Source organism: Vombatus ursinus, unplaced genomic scaffold (genome assembly GCF_900497805.2).
Source record: "Vombatus ursinus unplaced genomic scaffold, bare-nosed wombat genome assembly UNPS02010639.1, whole genome shotgun sequence".
Lineage (NCBI taxonomy): Eukaryota > Metazoa > Chordata > Mammalia > Diprotodontia > Vombatidae > Vombatus > Vombatus ursinus.
The window spans coordinates 1,019,560-1,037,305 of NW_020950417.1; the positions used below are offsets into that span (position 1 = coordinate 1,019,560).

Below are 17,746 nucleotides of genomic sequence, written 5' to 3' on the forward strand. Positions count from 1 at the left end.
GCTATATAGTCATATATAGTGCTTTCATGTATAATAATTTCAGGAATTTAACTTCATTTTACAAATAAGGAAACAGTTAACTAGTCAGTCAACCAGCATTTACTATTGCTAAGCATCGTGCTAGGATACATGAAAGGCCAACACAGGGACAAAGAGGTCAAGTGACTTATCCAAGGTGACAAAGTTAATAGGTGGCAGAGCCAGGACCCTTGTCTTCTGACTCTTAAATTTAGGCTTCTTTCTACTATACCTTTCTTTTCTTTTTCAAGACTGGATCTCTCTATCCCTCCAAAGTGAGAAGCGCCAGGGCTGCTAATTGGCAATCCCATGCTGATGGGCATGGAAGCCCTGAACTACTCCATGTCCTGCCTGGGGCCACACCATATTCATAATGGACTTAGTGCTGACTCATAATTGGCCTCACCCACTGCAGCTCAGACTGCCCTGGTTCCAGAGGTCCATCAACCTCAAACTCCAAGGTAGTTGGGATGACAAATACAGGCCAGCAGGCCCAGTTCTGCCACCAATTATCTGTGTAACTTTACCTCCCTGAGCCTTTATTATAATAATAAAATCATCATCTCTAGGATCCTTTCCTGCTCTAAAATTCTGTGACTCTTTATCTGGTGGTTCTTCTTCACCTTTTCTTGGTCATGAGCTTTGGCAGTCGGGTGGCTCAGAGTAATGCTTTAAAATGCATGCAATATGTAGGATTATAAGAGAAACCAATTACATTTAAATTCAGTTATCAAACACTTAAAAAACAAGTTCTTGGACCTCTGTACTTTATAGAGCATGTAATAAGGTAAATGATTTTGCTGATATCATCAAGGAGTAGAAGAAATAATCACAAACCACTATTCCCTGGTAGCCTCCTGACTCCACATCTGTTCTTACCTCTCACCAGTCAATAGTCCCTTCACACACAAACTACCTAAACAACCTCGAAGTGAGAAGATGGGTACAGAGGTGTGATAAAACCAACTGAAATGTGTTAACATGAAAAAGATATGATATAACACTTGCTTCATGATGGAAAGAAGGGTGAGTAGATAGTTAAGGGACAGAAAGCAGGCACTTGGTTCAAGAGAAGGTGTAAGGGGGAAATAAGATATACAGGAAATGAGGGATAGAAATCTATCTTGCCCTACAGGAAAACTGAAGGGGAAGAGGATAAGAGAAAGGCGGGGGGGGGGGAGATAGAAGGGAAGGCAGATTAGGGGAAAGGGTATTCAGAATGCACATCATCTTGGGGTGGAGGAAGGGACGAGATGGGGAGAAAATTTGGAACTCAAAATTTTGTAGAAGTGAATGTTGAAAACTAAAAATAAATTAATTTAAAAAATTTATAAATTAAAGAATAGAAAAAAAGAGAAAGTGTAAAGGAGAGTACTGGATGGGGACAGGAAAGAAAAAGAATCAGCAGAATGAGATCAACCAAGTAAAATAATCACAATACAAGAGTTTCTGGCAAAGCATTTAAGGAGAATTTTCTTTTTCTATTACACAAAGAACTAGATGGGGATATGTTATATTTTTAAGCACACTTACTGGCAACTGGGAAATAATCGTTTCCAAACTGTTTAGTTCTTGCCTTGAATCTTCAATTTCTCTCTGACACAAACTCAATCGTTCATTCTGCTTTGTAATAAGAACTTTTAATTCTCTGTTTTCATTCACTAGAGCAAGTTTTTCTCTAAGAATTTCTTCTTTGTCCTCTAATTCACTCTCTAGCTTTAGGATGTTTTGTTTAGACTCAGTTAGTTGTGACATGATCTCAGAGTTTTTCAAAACCATATTCCTTATTCTTTCTTTTCCATCATTATTTTCATCCTTTAATTGCCTATGAAGAATAAAACAAGAAAAAAGAACTGAAGATAAGGATATTCTCTTTTTCAATAGTCATTCTTAATACCATCTTTAACTTATTAAAATAATAAAAACACTTTCAAATAAAATAATATAATTAATTGGAATAATTTAACATCTTACTATTTTAATGATCTTTTTGTTCTTATTTTAAAGTGCAGGCCAAGAAAGGTGATTGTAACACATTTCTCACAGTACAAGGGATACTTTACTTTCCCAGGCTAAGAATTAAAGAACACAAGACAGAACTACAGATCACTGTTTCTCAACTATATAAAATACTTTCTAAAGCAGATAATGTTCAATTGATCATTACAGAATTTAATTCAATGAGGGGGTGAGAGTTTAAACTCTCTATAATTTATAAGGAATAGCAAACAGAGAAATCTGATTCTTGGATTAACATTAGCATTAGCTGCTAAAACAGAAAGCTACATAATGAACTATTTTTCCCTTGTCTTCTTATAAAAGTACAAAATGTATTTTTTAAAGAAAGTATCTTTTGTGTGTTTCTTGATCCATTCCTTGAATTGGGTTAAATGTGATTTTTTTCTTTTTTTGTTTACTTTGTTTTTCGGTAAGGCAGTTGGGGTTAAGTGACTTGCCCAGGGTCACATAGCTAGCTATTAAGTGTCAAGTGTCAGCTCTGAGGCCGCATTTGAACTCAGGTCCTCCTGACTCCAGGCCCAGTGCTCTATCCACTGCGACATCTAGCTGCCTAAAAAAGATTTCTTTTTAATGTACACGTTAACAGTTTATTAAGCAACACAAATCTTCAAATGATTATACAAATCCTGTAAGTAAAAAATAGATACAGAGATATGCAAAGAAAGTGTGAAACAACACATCAAATTAGCATCTGAAATTAAATAAAACAAGATTATAGCATACAGGTATTTGTAACAAAGAAAAATGTAGACATTGTGTGTAAAGCATGCTAACTACATGAAATAAACTACAAACTTTCTTTCACTAGCTAATCTATATGAATGTCCCATTTTTCACAAGCTTTTGGTAAGGAGGGGTAGAGGGGAAAAACTGTTATAGGGACCAAATTCTTTAGTGGTATTATTTGGATGTTCTGGGGGGTTTTGTTTTTAAGTAAGAAATAAATACAAAATACAATTTAGACAATTAGTCAATTGACACAACTTCAACAAAAATGTTCATCTCTATACTGAAACAGTTAAACTCTAAGTCCAAAAATACTTCTGCTAGTTTTTTTCTGAATATATATAATAAAAACTCTAAATTCTTATCAATATATATTAATCTGTGCTAACAAATTACATCATTTTTATTTCATCTATCTTTATTCCTGGACATTTTTAATTTAAGCTTACAAAGGTGTTGGGAAATTGCCATTTTCAATGAATTAAGGCCACCCTTAGTCCCTGCAGAGGGCTGTGGTTTTCTTCTATTTTCTTCTATTTCAGCAGAACCCCCTTGCCCATAGCAGGCACACAGCATACCTTAGCTTGTCTTTCGTGGATTCCAGGTCCTCTCTGTATACAGCACATTTTTCCTGTAGTTTTTTATTTTCCTTTTCACAGTTTACTAGATTTTTCTCTAGTAGCTCTTCTTCAGCTTGAACCTGAAAGGGTAAGTGAAATGAAAACACTAACATTACAATGGTGGCACTCTTTAAAGATCTGTCACAACTTGGGTTCCAAAATGTTTCAAGAGGCCTGGAGTGTTCTAAGCATCCACTAAAACAAGAGTCCCTAGCATTTCTGAACAGGGAGATACTCTTTCATTTCCCTAAAACCCTTGAGTTGATGGGGAGAAAAGATAGTTTACTAAAGTTTGAAATGCAGTGCAGAGATGGAAGGCAGAAGGACCCTTTGCCAGCCCTCATTCCTTCAAAGTAAACCTCAGAGACAAAGCACTTTCATTCAGGGCCCTACCTGAGGACAACAGTTCTTTGCTTTTAAAGGACCCCAATGGGCAAACCACCTAAGAAAGCATTCAGTGAAGTTAATACCATAATTGGTAACTAATGGTATAAAGTTAGGCCACAATGCAGGCAAATGCAAATCCTAGATTAAAAATGAACTTGTTTGTCTTCTAGCTTTTCCCCATCTCCCCTTTCCTGATTCTTCGCCTTTTATGGTAACTCTGCTTCTACAACTAGGGACTCTATTTCTAACTTTTCCCCGTTTTTCCCGGCTGTTGCTGAAGGTTCACCACTGAAGCCCTGACCCTTTGCAGTAGGCCTCCTCTTTAGCAGCAAAAGCCTACATTCTGTAAATCTCTTCTCAAACTGCCTGAAAACTCCCCTATCCAGACCTATTCCCCTAGGAGATGATTCTCCAGCTTCTATGAAAGCAGACGTGATTACCGTTAAGATGTAAGGCTTACTGTGTTACCTTCTTTCCCTATCTCTAAGAGATAGGAAGCAGGAAACAACCCTATCCTACTCAAAAAGAACATCTCTTTATTGTCAAATCCTGACTTTTTTTTTACTTCTCTGCACCTGACATTGTTAACCCTTCCCCCTCCTTGAAATGCTTTCCTTCCTTAGTATGTCCTGAGCACTGCATCATCCTGGTTGGGCTCCTTTCTAACTTTTTAATGGCTCTTCATCCTCTTCTTAGCCCTTAATACAGGCATTCCCTGCTAGACTTTGGTTTGGACTCCTCTTAAAAGGTTCTTTCCTTCCTCAAAATCTTCCTAGAACAGCCTCTGCTTCTTTGACTTGCCCTCATCATAGCCCTACCTTTGAACTACACTTATCTATGTACCTGTCGTATCTCCCAAGTAGAATGTGAGCTCCTTGAGGGGAGAAAAATATTTTTTTTATCTTTATATCTTCTGTGCTTAGCACAGTGCTTTGCACTTGAGCCCTTAAACATTTGCTGAATTGAATTGCAGAGCTCATTAATAAATACACTTCAAATCTCACCACTGGGTTTTTTTTGTGTGTGATTTTTAAATTTTTTGTAATTTTAAAAATTCATTTTAAACTTAAATAACCACTGTTTGATAATTCCCAAAGCTGTATCTCTTCCAAATTTATATTTTCATCTGAGTTCCAATTAATATCATCAACAGCTCCACTACCTCTTCAAATTCAACGTGTCCAAAATCAACTTCATCTTCTTGCTCCTCAAACTGATACCCCTGCTAACTCCCATCTGTGTCAAAGAGATCATCAGTTTCCCATTTATTCATGCTGAAAAAAAAAAAACTCACCTTTGAGTCACCTTTGACTCATTCCTCTCAATTCTCCTCTATATCAATTCATTATCAAGTTCTAGTGAGTCAATAAACATTTAAGTGTCTACTATGTGCCAGGCACTGTGCTAAGCATTGGGGATACAAAAAAAAAAATTATAAAACACAGTCCCTGCTCTCAGGGTTCACAGTCTAACAGGGAGAGACAACATTCAAACAACTATGTACAAATAAGCTATATACAGGATACATTTGAAATAATCAACAAAGGAAAGGCACAACCTATATAGCCTTCCTTCAAATTATCTCCTGCACCCATTGCTTCCTCTTTGTCCCTATCAAACAGGCCTTTGTTACTTCATGTCTGGATTACATTATCCGACCCCCAAGTCTTTGACCAAATTCCTTAACTCCAAACTCTCCCTACATATTTCTAGCCAGATGACTTTTTCCTTAAACATACCATGTCCCTCATGTCATTCTTCTACTCAAAACCCTTCCACAGATCTCCACTGCCTATTGCATAAAGTCTAAATCGCCCTGTCTGGTTTCCAGTTCCCTCCATAATTTGTCACTCTCGTTTCTGATTACCACCCAACACATACCTTCCTCTGTGCACCATTTAGGTCAGTTTGCTCACCTTCCTAGGAGTAAATCACACTTATTCTCCCATCTCCTTGGGATAAGTTCATATTTATACTTTCTGATCTAACCAAATCCTAGCTCACTTGTAGCTTACAGAATCCCTCCTTTCATAAAACAGCTTAAGCATTCTCTCCTACAAGAAGTTTCTCCTGATCCTCCCAACTTCTAGTGCCATCCCTCTCTAAACTAGTTTGTATTTTTATTCAGTATATCCTTATACGTGCACATTTTGTTTCAGCCAATAGTTCTTTGAAAGTAGGAACTGTCCCATTTTTATCTTTACATCCCCAGCACCTAGCAGAGCCTGGCATATGGGCAGCATTTAATAAATATTGATTTACTGATTGAAAGTCTTCAAAGGCCTGATCAAGTCTCAGCTCCTCCTTGAAACCCTCCCTGATGACTCTAGCCCTCAAAAATCTTTCCCCTCTGAACTGATATAGCCTGCAAAGACTATACCACATCATCAGGTATTGTATAGTCTATTATTTACTCATTTTTTCCCTCTGTATTGAGGGGAGAAGGCCAATTAGCCTATAAACTCCTTACAAACAGGTATCATGTCTTATACTTCTGTTTTTTCCACAGTACCAGAATAGTAAAAGTGAGGCTTCATTGAGGGAACCAGGAATATTAACTTGCAGAAGAGAGGACTCAGGATAGACATGATAGTTATGTTCAAGGTTCTGAAGGTGTGTTATAACAGTGAAGGATCATACTTATTCAACTTGGTCCTTCAATCAGTGCTCATAAAGCAGTATTATCATTTTGAGTGACCTCCTATCTAGCTAAATAATACAATTCCTAAAATGTGCTGTTCAGAATAAAAATGAATACTAGAGATGTAGTTTAATCAGGGCATAAGCAAAATAAAATTATCTCCTTAGGTCTAGACATTGCTTTTTTTACTGCTAGCTAAGGTTACATTAATTTTTCTAGTCAACATTATCACACTGTTGACACATATTGAGCTCACACTCCAGTGAAACTCCTGGACTTTTTTCAAATTATTGGCTAGCTATGCCTTTCTGATCTTGCATTTGTGAAATGGATTTTCTGAATTTAATGTTAATCTTTTATATTTGACCGGTGGCAAGAGAATTCCTGCAAACCAGGAAGCTGACCTAATGATCCAGCCTATCAAGATTCTTAATCTTGTCTGATATCTAGTATGAAAGCACTCTCTCTGCTTATTTGATAAGAATGTCATCTATAATATTAACTAAATTTTTGATTAAAAAAAATTCTACAGTATGGGGCCAACAAACACATATATCCCTAAGGTATTATACTGGAGACTACTTACCAAGTGGATGTCAAAACATGAATAACTATTCTTTGGCTTTAGCCATTAACCAGTTTTGAATCTACCTCACTGAGCTTTCATCTACCCCACATCCCTCCATTTTGTTATATGTTTTGCCAAATTCTCAGGAAACTATATTATATCTATAGCATTCCTCTGATCTGATAGTCTAATAACTATGTCAAAAAAAGGAAAGAGTTATTTTGTTTTTTTTTTACTTTTTTATTCCATTTCTAATGTCTATTGACATATTCTTTTTACATCACATTCATTTCTGAATTTCTTTTTCCTCTTCCCTTACTCAGTGAACCACCTCTTGTAACAAAGAATTTTAAAAAAAAGGGGAAAAAAATCAGTTCAGCAAAACTAATTAACCAAGTTTAACAATACAGGCAATAATCCACACCCACAATCCCATTTTGCAAAGAAGGGAAAGGGGTTCGTTTTCTCCTATCTTCTATCTAGGGGCCAACCTAAGTCATTATAATTACATGGTTTGCAGTTTGGGGTTTTTGCTCTATTTATATAGTCATTACATACACTGTTTTCTTGGTTTTGCTGACTTCAACTTTCATCAGATAATACAGCCTATCTAATGCTTCTCTGAACTCTTCATATTCATCATGGTATGGTACAGTAATATTCTTATGGTACAGTAATATTATGTGCATGTACTACACTTTGTTTAGCCATTCCTCAATTGACAGACATCTTTTTTGTCTTCAATTCTTTGCTACAAGAAGTGCTACTATGAATATTTTGGTACATGTAGGAGGCTTTCTTTCTGTTTTTGACAATTTAGGTTTATATGTCTAGCAGTGGGATCTCTGGGTCAAAGAGTATGAATACGTTAGGCATGGGTAGCTAAGTGGCACAGTAGACAGAGCTTTGGGCCTGAAGTCAGGAAGATCAGAGTTTAAATATGGCCTCAGACACTTACTAGCTGTGTGATCCTAGGCACATCACTTATGCTCTGTCTGCTTTGGTTTCCTCTTCTGTAAAATGGGGATAATGATAGCACCTACCTCTTGGGGTTGTTGTGAGGATCAAATGAGGTAATATTTGTAAAATACTTTGTGAACTTTAAAGTGATATTTAAATGCTAGCTGTTATTATTAGAGGGGGTATGTGGGGTGTTCAGGGAGGGCTTGCTGAGCTCTTTTCAGAGTTGCACATCCACCTTTGGTATCTAACTTTCATCTGTGGCTCCGAGAAGCTGTAGCATGTGCAGCAGCCACACCCCAGTAAAACCGCCTCAACAGATGAGCTAAACCAGGTTAAGGGTAATCAACAGGCCTCAAACCTGGCAGTGAGTTGGGGAGATGTCTACCCCAAGCAAATGAAGACTCCCCTACCCAACCCTGGCAGAACGAGTAAACGAGAACAATTTGTCCCAATGGCCATGAAGGCAGCTCTTGTCATCCACTGCAACCTGAGCCATCGCTAGTCATCTTGACTTCTGTCCTGCCACTTGCTGCTGGACTCCGATGACTCAGGAAGAGAGTAAAGCTGTGACTTTGTGCAACTCTGTCTCACTTAAATCCAATTCATGAGCAAGTCAAGACATCACCCATGATGTTAGTGGTTCTCTTCCAAAAACAAAGGACGATCAACAAAGGCATTATTGTTACGTCTTAGCATAATTCTGGCTTGGTCTCCTAAATGGCCAAACCAAGCAACAGCTCCACGAATAGAGTAATATAATTATGTCCCTTATCTTTCTGCAGCCTCTCCAACATTGACTACTTCTATCTTTTGTTATCTTTGCCAATTTCATATCTTAGCTTAATAAATTTGAAGTCCTTGATACAAATGTTAGACAACACAGGGCAAATGGTATTTGTTAGGATTGAGGTCAAACTTCAGAGTTGTTTTGATTTACATTTCTTATTAATGATTTGGAGCAATCCTTCATATGGCTGTTAATAGTTTGCAATTTTTCTTTTGAGAACTATTCCTATTGCTTGGCCACTTATACCACTACGGAGTGGTTTCAGGACCTAAAGATTTGTGTTAATTCCCTAAAAATCTTCAATCCACAATCAAAAGCCTCCCTTTTTATACTAGTAGCATTGGTTTTGTTGCTACAAAAAATTTTTCAATTACATATAACTGAAACTATTTTATCCTTCATGATCATACTCATTTCTTGTTTGGTTAAAAACTCTCCCTGGTTACAAAGAACGTACTGTGAAAAGTACAGGATCTAGTTCTCTTTTCATTTTTTTTTGAAGGTGTGACCTTTAATATTCAGGAGGCATGACCTCTTCTGGATGAAGTCATGCAGGCTCTACATAATCATGACTTACTTCGTTAGATATTCACTAACCATCCCTTTCAATAATTTAATAATAAGATTTTGCAGGAATCAAAGTCGCTGCTATAATTTGTAGATTCCACTCTCCCTCCTTTTTTGAAAATCCAAACATCTGCCTTTCTCTAGTCCTGTAGCACCCCTTCCATTATCTATTTTCTTTCAAAGATTACTTAAAGGAAAGTCATAATGGATCACATTTCCATTATCCTGGGATGTAGGTCATATGGATCTGGTGACTTGAATTCACTAGCTATTATATACTATCTCACTACTTATCTTGGATATCAATTCACTATTAGGCATTTTTGTTCTGGACTTTCCTGTTCTGGCCTTTTCCTTCGGCAGAGAAAACAGGAAGTTTTATAGATGTCTTAAACTGGATGTCCAAACTAAACTAAATGTATAAAACTGAACTTTCTTCCCAAATCCTCCTCTCTTTCTAACTTTCCTATTACTGGCAAATGGCCTGTTATCCTCCCAGTTATCCTGGCCTGCAAGCTCGATGTCATCTTCAACTTCTCACTCTGTCTCATCTCCCATATCCAATCAACTGCCAAATCCTGCTATTTCTACCTTCACAGCATCTCTTATATACATCCCTTTCTCTCCTGTCACTGCTACCATCCTGGTGCAGGCCTTCATCACCTCACACCTGGTCCCAACAGACTGCTAAGTGGTTTCCATGTCTCAAGTCTTTCCACTTCAATCCATCCTTCTGTCAAAGCTATCAAAATGATCGTCCTAAAGTGCAAGCACTTCCTATTCGATCAACTGCAATGTCTCCCAATTACCTCCAGTATCAAACACAAAATCCCCTTTGGCTTTTAAAGGCCTTTTTAACCTGGGCCTTTCCTATCTATCCAGTCTTCTTATACCTTAAACTCTTCTAGTCTGCTCCCACCACTATATACTCTGTGATTCAGTAAAACTAGTCTCCTCATTGTTCCTCAAACTTGACCCTCTCCATCTCCTGACTCCAGGTATTTTCATTGGGTTGCCTCCCATGCTTGAACTTTCCCTCCACATCTCCTGTTGGTTTTCCTGGCTTCAGCTAAAGTCTCACCCAGGACAGAACCCTTAGCAATACCTAGGGTTAGAATGTGTGATATAGAAGAGAATCAAGCAAAGGAGATAGAGGAGAAGTAGTCAGATACGTAGGAGGAGAACCAGGGAGAGTGGTGTCCTAAAAACCTAGAAAACATTCAAGGAAAACAAAGATTGAGAAAAGGCCCGAGGTCAGATTTGGCAACTGAGAAATCAGTGGTAACTTTGGAGATGACATTTTTGAATTAAGAAGAGAGTGTGAGGAGAGAAAGTGGAGGCACCTATGAGTTAAATACATGGTTGTTTAATGAATGAATTACATTAGCTTAAAATGACAAAATAAGCAAGCGTCATATAGACAAGTCCAAATTTATGTACGGCAGGCTGCTATTTCTATGGGAAAGAACGCCCTAGCCTATTTCATAAAAACCAGGAACTATTTTTTATTTATCTATCATAAAAACCAGGAACTATTTTTTATTTATCTAAGGTCTTATGATCTTATCTAGATTCTATTAAAAGTGCTTAATACAAATGGAATTTATACTGGCCCAAACAGGATGAAGAGAGTCACAAGAAGACAGAGAAAGCTCTCTCCCTCCTCAGTCTAAGGACAGAGGATAAATATTATATGAACATAACCAGCTACCACCATCTTTCTCTCTGTAATAGGTAGTTCCTAACTCATGGGCCACCTCTGCCTCTTTCTTGGAATTTACATGGTAATGATGCTAAAACTACAATAACTAGCAGTACAGCCAGTTCTCACTTAATCTAAATGGAACATTCAGCAGGACTCTGCCACATCCTCAGGGCTGCAGCCCGAGCAGCTTCAGCCCCACCAACCCCAGCCCCACCTAGCCTGAGCTCAGCTTCAGCGCCTTATGTGGAGGACCCGCGGCAGGGCTGGGAGCCAGAACCTCCTGTGCAAAGGAGTTGAAAGTAAAGCAAGACATGTCTGACCTATAGAAAACTGCTTACTTTCTTAGGGAGAGGGGAGAGAGGGAAGAAAAGATAGAATTTGGAACACAAAACTTTAAAAAAAATCAAAAAACATTAAAGATTGTTTTTACATGTAATTGGGAAAAAAAATAAAAGATTAAAAAAAAAAGAAAGTAAAGCAAGGACTGTCTACAGTCATTCATTCAACAAATATTTACCAAATGCAAAAGGATTAAGAAACACTGCTGAAGGATACTCAAAAGTTTATTATATTTTCAAAAGCATGTTACAACTTCTCTTCATATTTACAAATAGTAATCAATGTATTTCACGCAAATAACATCCTCTGATTTTGCTGACATTTAATTTACAAGACTTTTGTAATTCTAGATTGAACAATAATGATTTAAAAAAGGCCCCTCAGAATACATATTGTCTCTTACCCTTTCCAACTTTTCAGCTACTCTTTCTTTATATTCTTGGAAAGCTTTGCTTAATTCTTCAGCATTATGCATTGCTTCATTCCTTTGCTGTTCAACCCTACAACATAAATATTTGGCTACTGTTAAAGGATTAAAGAGTATTTAATATCTGAAAAAGCCAACTTTCCAAAATATCCTAAATCATTTGCTTTCTGATTTAATAACCCACAAAAATGTTTTCAACTTAATTAAAATCTAAAAATTTACACTATTTAATAAAGTGACTATGGTTAAAATTAATAATGATTTGAGAATTTAAATGTACAAAAGCAGGGGCAGCTAGGTGGCACAGTGGATAGAGCACCAGCCCTGAAGTCAGGAGAACCTGAGTTCAAATCCTGCCTCAGACCAAACACTTGACACTTACTAGCTGTGTGACCCTGGGCAAGTCACTTAACCCCAACTGCCTAAAAACAAAACAAAAATAAATAAATGTACAAAAGCTAATTAAACCAAATTCAAAATATTGTTCTTTATTAATTGCTTAAAAAAAAAAGTCAACAACACTTTACTATTATAATCTAGACAGGTCCTGCAGCAGCCAACTGGTTCAAACCTTTGATTTACAAATGAGAAAGCTGGGGCTCAGGGAGGTTAAGGGACTTGCCCAATGTTACACAAGTTAAAAGCATTCGAGTTGAATACATATTCTCTGACTTCATTACCAAACCCCTGTACAGTGTGTAATATGAGAAACAGCATGCCATGGAAACTGCTTCCCTGAAAAAGTCCCTGATTTCAGCTTACCTTTTGGTTGTTTGGTTATAACAAACATTACAACCCTTGAACTTCTGCATAAAGGTAGGATAAATAACAGCCAATAATAATAGCCTATTTATACTAAAGTGTTCTGGATAAGTAAATTCCCCAAATAACCTAAGGTTAAATTTTTAAGAAAACAAAGCTGTTTAATTTCAATGGAAATTATTCTTTAAAATACTACTGCCTTAGTAAACTAAGAATACACCTGTACTTCATAACAAGATGTATATTCCCTCAACTGACCCATGCCTTCCTAACCTCTACACTTCTTATCCATGTCCTTCTGCTAATAATCCTCCACAGAAGACTCAGAGGGTCCACCAAACAGACCAGGGTCCTTTTTCTTAATTTCTTCACACTGTGCAAATACCAATAGTATATGTGCGCTATCCAATAGTTATTTTTCAACCTTGCAAAAGATGACCTTTATTTTATTTATAGTTAATGTACTTCTTCTTTGATAATATGTATTATGCTGCTTCTGCATCTATCCATTTATTTTACATTTAATAGTCTTTTATTGTTCAGGATTTCAAATTTTTATTATTTATTTATTTAAAACATTCATTTTTTTTTTAATGTTCCAAATTCTCTCCTTCTCTCCTGCTCCTCCCCATCCACTGAGAAGGTAAACAATATGATATCAATTATACATGTGAAATTATGCAAAACATATTTCCACATTAGCCATGTTGTAAAAAAAAAAAAAAAAAGAAAGTGAAAAAATTATACTTCAATTTGCATTCAAGAGTTCATCAGTTCTCTCTCTGGAGTGGATAATATTTTTCATCATGAGTCCTTCAGAACAATCTTGGATCACTGTACTAATCAGAGCAGCTAAGTCTTTCACAGCTGATCATCATTACAATATTATTGTTATTGTGTACAATGATCTCCCAGTTCTGCTCACTTCACTCTACATCCATTCATATAGGTAATTCTGAAACCATCCCCTCATCATTTCTTATAGCATAATAATATGCTTTTAAAATTTTTATTTTAATGTTATTTTAAAAATTTTTTAATTTAAAATTTAATTTTTAAAAACATTTTCTCCCTCTCTCCCACCCTTCTCCCATCTATTGAGAAGACAAGCAATATGCACAACATATTTCCAGATTAGCCATGTTAACACAATAATATACTGAATATGATTTAAACTATTCTTTTGACTCCGTGCCATTATGAATAGGCATAGTAGCTGCAGAAATTGTATAACATAAATCTGAATGGATACTGAACCTAGAAATACTATGAAACTTGCTTTCCTGAAAAAGTCCCTGATTTCAGCTTACTTCTTGGTTATTTGTATTGATTACAAACATTAGAATACATGAACTTTTGCATAAAGGTTTAATAAAGGATATATAACTACACGATTTCCAAAGCAGAGAAACATTACTGACTTTGTTAAAAAAAAAAAGTTTTACAAAAGTGTGTATTTGTGTGTTTAAATCACTTACATTTTCCAATATATTCCTTCTCCCCTTCTATACTCATAAAGCCATACCTTATAACAAAGAGCAAAATTAACCAACATACTAAAAAAGTCTGACATTACATAACAGCCTTCCATGTCCATATTCCCTGAACTCTGTAAAGGAGCATACACTATTTTATGAACAAAAAAAGTAAGGAGAGAGAAATAATTTGTATTGTCACTGGAGTATTAACAAAGCACCTGTGCAGAGGGAGGAAACAGATGAGAGGAGTTAGGAACCAGATCATAAATCCGACACAAAGGCAAGATATAGTTATTGTCTACCAAAAACCTGCTAAGAGTCTTAACGATCATTTCATCCTTTAAAAAATAGAAGTCATACCAAGGGAAAATGCTACTAATTCTGAATGAGGAACCAAACACCCAAATTCCATATTGGTTACATAGAAGTCATAGGAACCATGGAGGAACTCTATCTTCAAATTTGTGATAGTGAGGAGAGTAGGGCATAATCTACTGACATCCACCTTAGATTTTAGGAGAAAAGACTGCAAAGGATTCAGAAAAAGATTAGATGGAATCCCATGGCCTAAGACTCTATAAGGAAAGTTAGCCCAGGAGAGAAAGGAAGCTCTCAAGAATGAAACTCTAAAAATAAACAGAAATTATTCTGGGGAAAGGTAAAGGCATAATAAAGCTAAATTTCAGGGGTAGAGTCAAGGTTGGAGAGGTAGCATTTTTGCTTTAGCTCACCCAGCACACCTTCTACACAACAACTCAGAAAACATGCCAAGCCAAATTTTGAATGGGAAAACCAAAGAAAATGTCACAGTGAGTTATATTTCCAAGCCAGTGGTTAATATTTCAAACCCAAGCTTAGGAAAAGTCACAGTGAATCATATTTCCAACCCAAGTTTAGGAAGAGAGAGAAGTCTGTTGACCTAAGTGGTGACAGGTTGGCAGTGGTGTATAACATTCTAGCTCATAGAGACCAAGGGGCCAAGACAGCATGCTAGGGCAGGAAGCACAAGGGCAGAAAAAGAGCCCAGGGAACTCATGAAATAGCGCTGGGCACAATAATTGATGCCATCTGGTAGGTCTGTTTGCCCATTATCCAGTTTCAGGTCACAGACCCAGTACAGAGAGGAAGTATTGAGTGAGCAGGATCTTAGCTGAGTACTGAGCACAGAACAAATTCCAGAAACTTTGCTGTGTGGCTCTGAGTCCAGAACACAGCAGAACTTAGTTCTAACCTTTAGTGCAGCACAGAAGCCTGCAGTGGAATAACCAGGAAAGGAGACCAAGACCAAAGAGGAAGAAACAGTTTAGTTGCTCTGAACCTGCAGGCTCTCAGTAGGCTAACAGTGACAGAGTCGAGCAGCAGTCTATCCTCCATACAAGCCAAGACCCAATTTACAAAGCTCAGACCAAGAGGGCAGTGAACAGTCCTTTCCCCAGATCACACCACTTTGGAATCATTGATAACTTGCAGGACCCCAGACTGAGATGTGAAAGTAGCAGAAAACAAGACATAAGCTCAGGACGGATGTTCCCACAACCCCACGCTCAGAAGTAAACAGAGCTCAATACTCCCATAAAGTCCAAAGGTCAGAAGTAGGTTGGAAGAATGAGCAAACAAAAGAAGAATCATACAATCGTGACAGGGAAGCTCAAAACTCAAATACTGTTGTTTACAAGAAATACACTTGAGTTAAAATAAGGGACTGGGGTAGAATCCACTATGCTTCTAAGTTGAAGTAAAAAAAGGTAGAGGTGGTGATCAAGATCTCAGACAAAACAAAAGCAAAAATTGACCTAATTTAAAAAGATAATTAGGGAAACCACATCTTGCTAAAAGGTATCATAGACAATGAATTGATCAATGCTGAACATGTATATATCAAACAGCATAGCATTTAAAATTTTAGAAGAAAAGATAAATGATTTATATAGGAGGAAAGAGATAGTAAAACTATAATAGTGGGGGACATAAATTTATACCTCTCAGACCTAGATAAAATCTAAGCATAAAATAAACATGAAAGAAGAAGCTGAGGAGAATTTTAGAAAAGTTATATATGATAGACTTCCGAAATAGGAATAGAAAGTATATCCAGTTTTCTCAGCTGAATAAGGCACCTTCACAAAAACTGATCATCTATTAGGGCATAAAAACCTCACAAACAAATACAAAAAAAAAGCAGAAATATTAAATGCATCTTTTTCTGACCACAATGTAGTAAAAATTACATTCAACAAAGAGCTTTTAAAGCATAGATTAAAATTCATTAGAAACTAACAATCCTAAAAAACGGATGGGTCAAAGAACAAATCATAGAAACAGTCAATAATGTCATTAAAGATAATGACAATAGTGAGACAACATACCAAAATTTGGATGCAGCAAAAGCAATACTCAGGGGAAAATTTTTATCTCCAAACATTTACAATGATAAAAGAGAGAAAGAGCAGATTGATGAATCAGACACACAACTAAAAAAATTAGAAAACCAACAAATTTAAAACCCTCAATTAAACACCAAAATAGATATCCTGAAAATCAAAGGAGAGATGAACAACGATAGTAAAAAAAAGTTGAATAAATAAAGGTAGGAGCTGTTAAAAAAAAAAAAAAGACAAAACAGATAAACCATTGGCTAATTTGATTTATAACAAGAAAGAAGAAAATAAAATTACCAGTATCAAAAATAAAAAAGGGGACTTCACAACCAATGAAGATGAAATAAAAGCAATGATTAGGAGCTATTTTGCCTGTCTGCCAATAACACTGACAATCTTAATAAAATGAATATTTACAAAACTATAAATTGCTCATATTAACAAGAAATAGCATACTTAAACAACCCTATCTTAGAAATGAAAACTGAATAAATCATAAACTAACTCCTTAACAAAAAAAAAAAGCAAGCAAATTTTACCAAATTTACAAGCAAATTCTACCAAATATTTAAGGAACAGTTAATTCCAATACTATATAAACTGAAAAAGGTAGGTAAAGAAGGAGTACTACCAAATTCCTTCTGACACAAATATAGTATTGATACTTAAAGCAGAGAGAACCAAAATAGAGAAAAACTATAAACCAATTTCTCTAATTAATGTTGATACAAATATTTTAAATAAAACACTAGCAAGGAAAATGCAGCAATATATCACAAAGATCATATACTATGACCAAGCTTGGATTTATAACAGGAATGGTTCAATATTATCCTGGTTCAATATTAGGAAAACTAAAAGCATTATTGATCATATCAATAACAAAACCAACAAAAATCATGATTATTTCAACAGATGTAGAAAAAGCTTTTGATAAAATATAATACCCATTTCTTTTAAAAACACTAGAAAGTATAGGAATAAATGGAGCTTTCCTTAAAATGACAAGTAGTACCCATCCAAAACCAAGAGCAAGCTTTATTTATAATGTGGATAGGCTAGAAACCTTTACAATAAGAATGAAGCAAGGATTTCCATTATCACCAGTATTACTCAGTATCGCACTAGAAATGCTAGCTATTGTAATAAGACAAGGAAAAGAAACTGAAGCAATAAACAAATAAACAAATGCAAAGAGGAAACAAAATTATCACTTTTTGCAGATGATACAGCATTGGAATTGGTTCAAAGAGGGAAGAATATATATATGTGTATGTGTGTGTGTGTGTGTGTGTACCTATACATACATACACACACACACACACACACACACACACACACACACACACACACACACACAC

At 36.1% G+C, this 17,746-nt stretch overlaps 1 protein-coding gene across 9 annotated transcripts in view; it reads right to left on the reverse strand.

Moving 5' to 3' along the window:
* CCDC18 (coiled-coil domain containing 18) overlaps positions 1–17,746 on the reverse strand; it is an 89,549-nt gene that overhangs the window by 58,098 nt on the left and 13,705 nt on the right. For all 9 annotated transcript variants that reach the window (XM_027854841.1, XM_027854836.1, XM_027854835.1 and 6 more), the window contains 3 exons: positions 11,744–11,840; positions 3,342–3,463; positions 1,552–1,843 (listed from right to left, as the gene is read on the reverse strand). In XM_027854841.1, the coding sequence (XP_027710642.1) occupies positions 1,552–1,843; positions 3,342–3,463; positions 11,744–11,840 (511 nt within the window). The remainder of the gene's footprint in view (positions 1–1,551; positions 1,844–3,341; positions 3,464–11,743; positions 11,841–17,746) is intronic.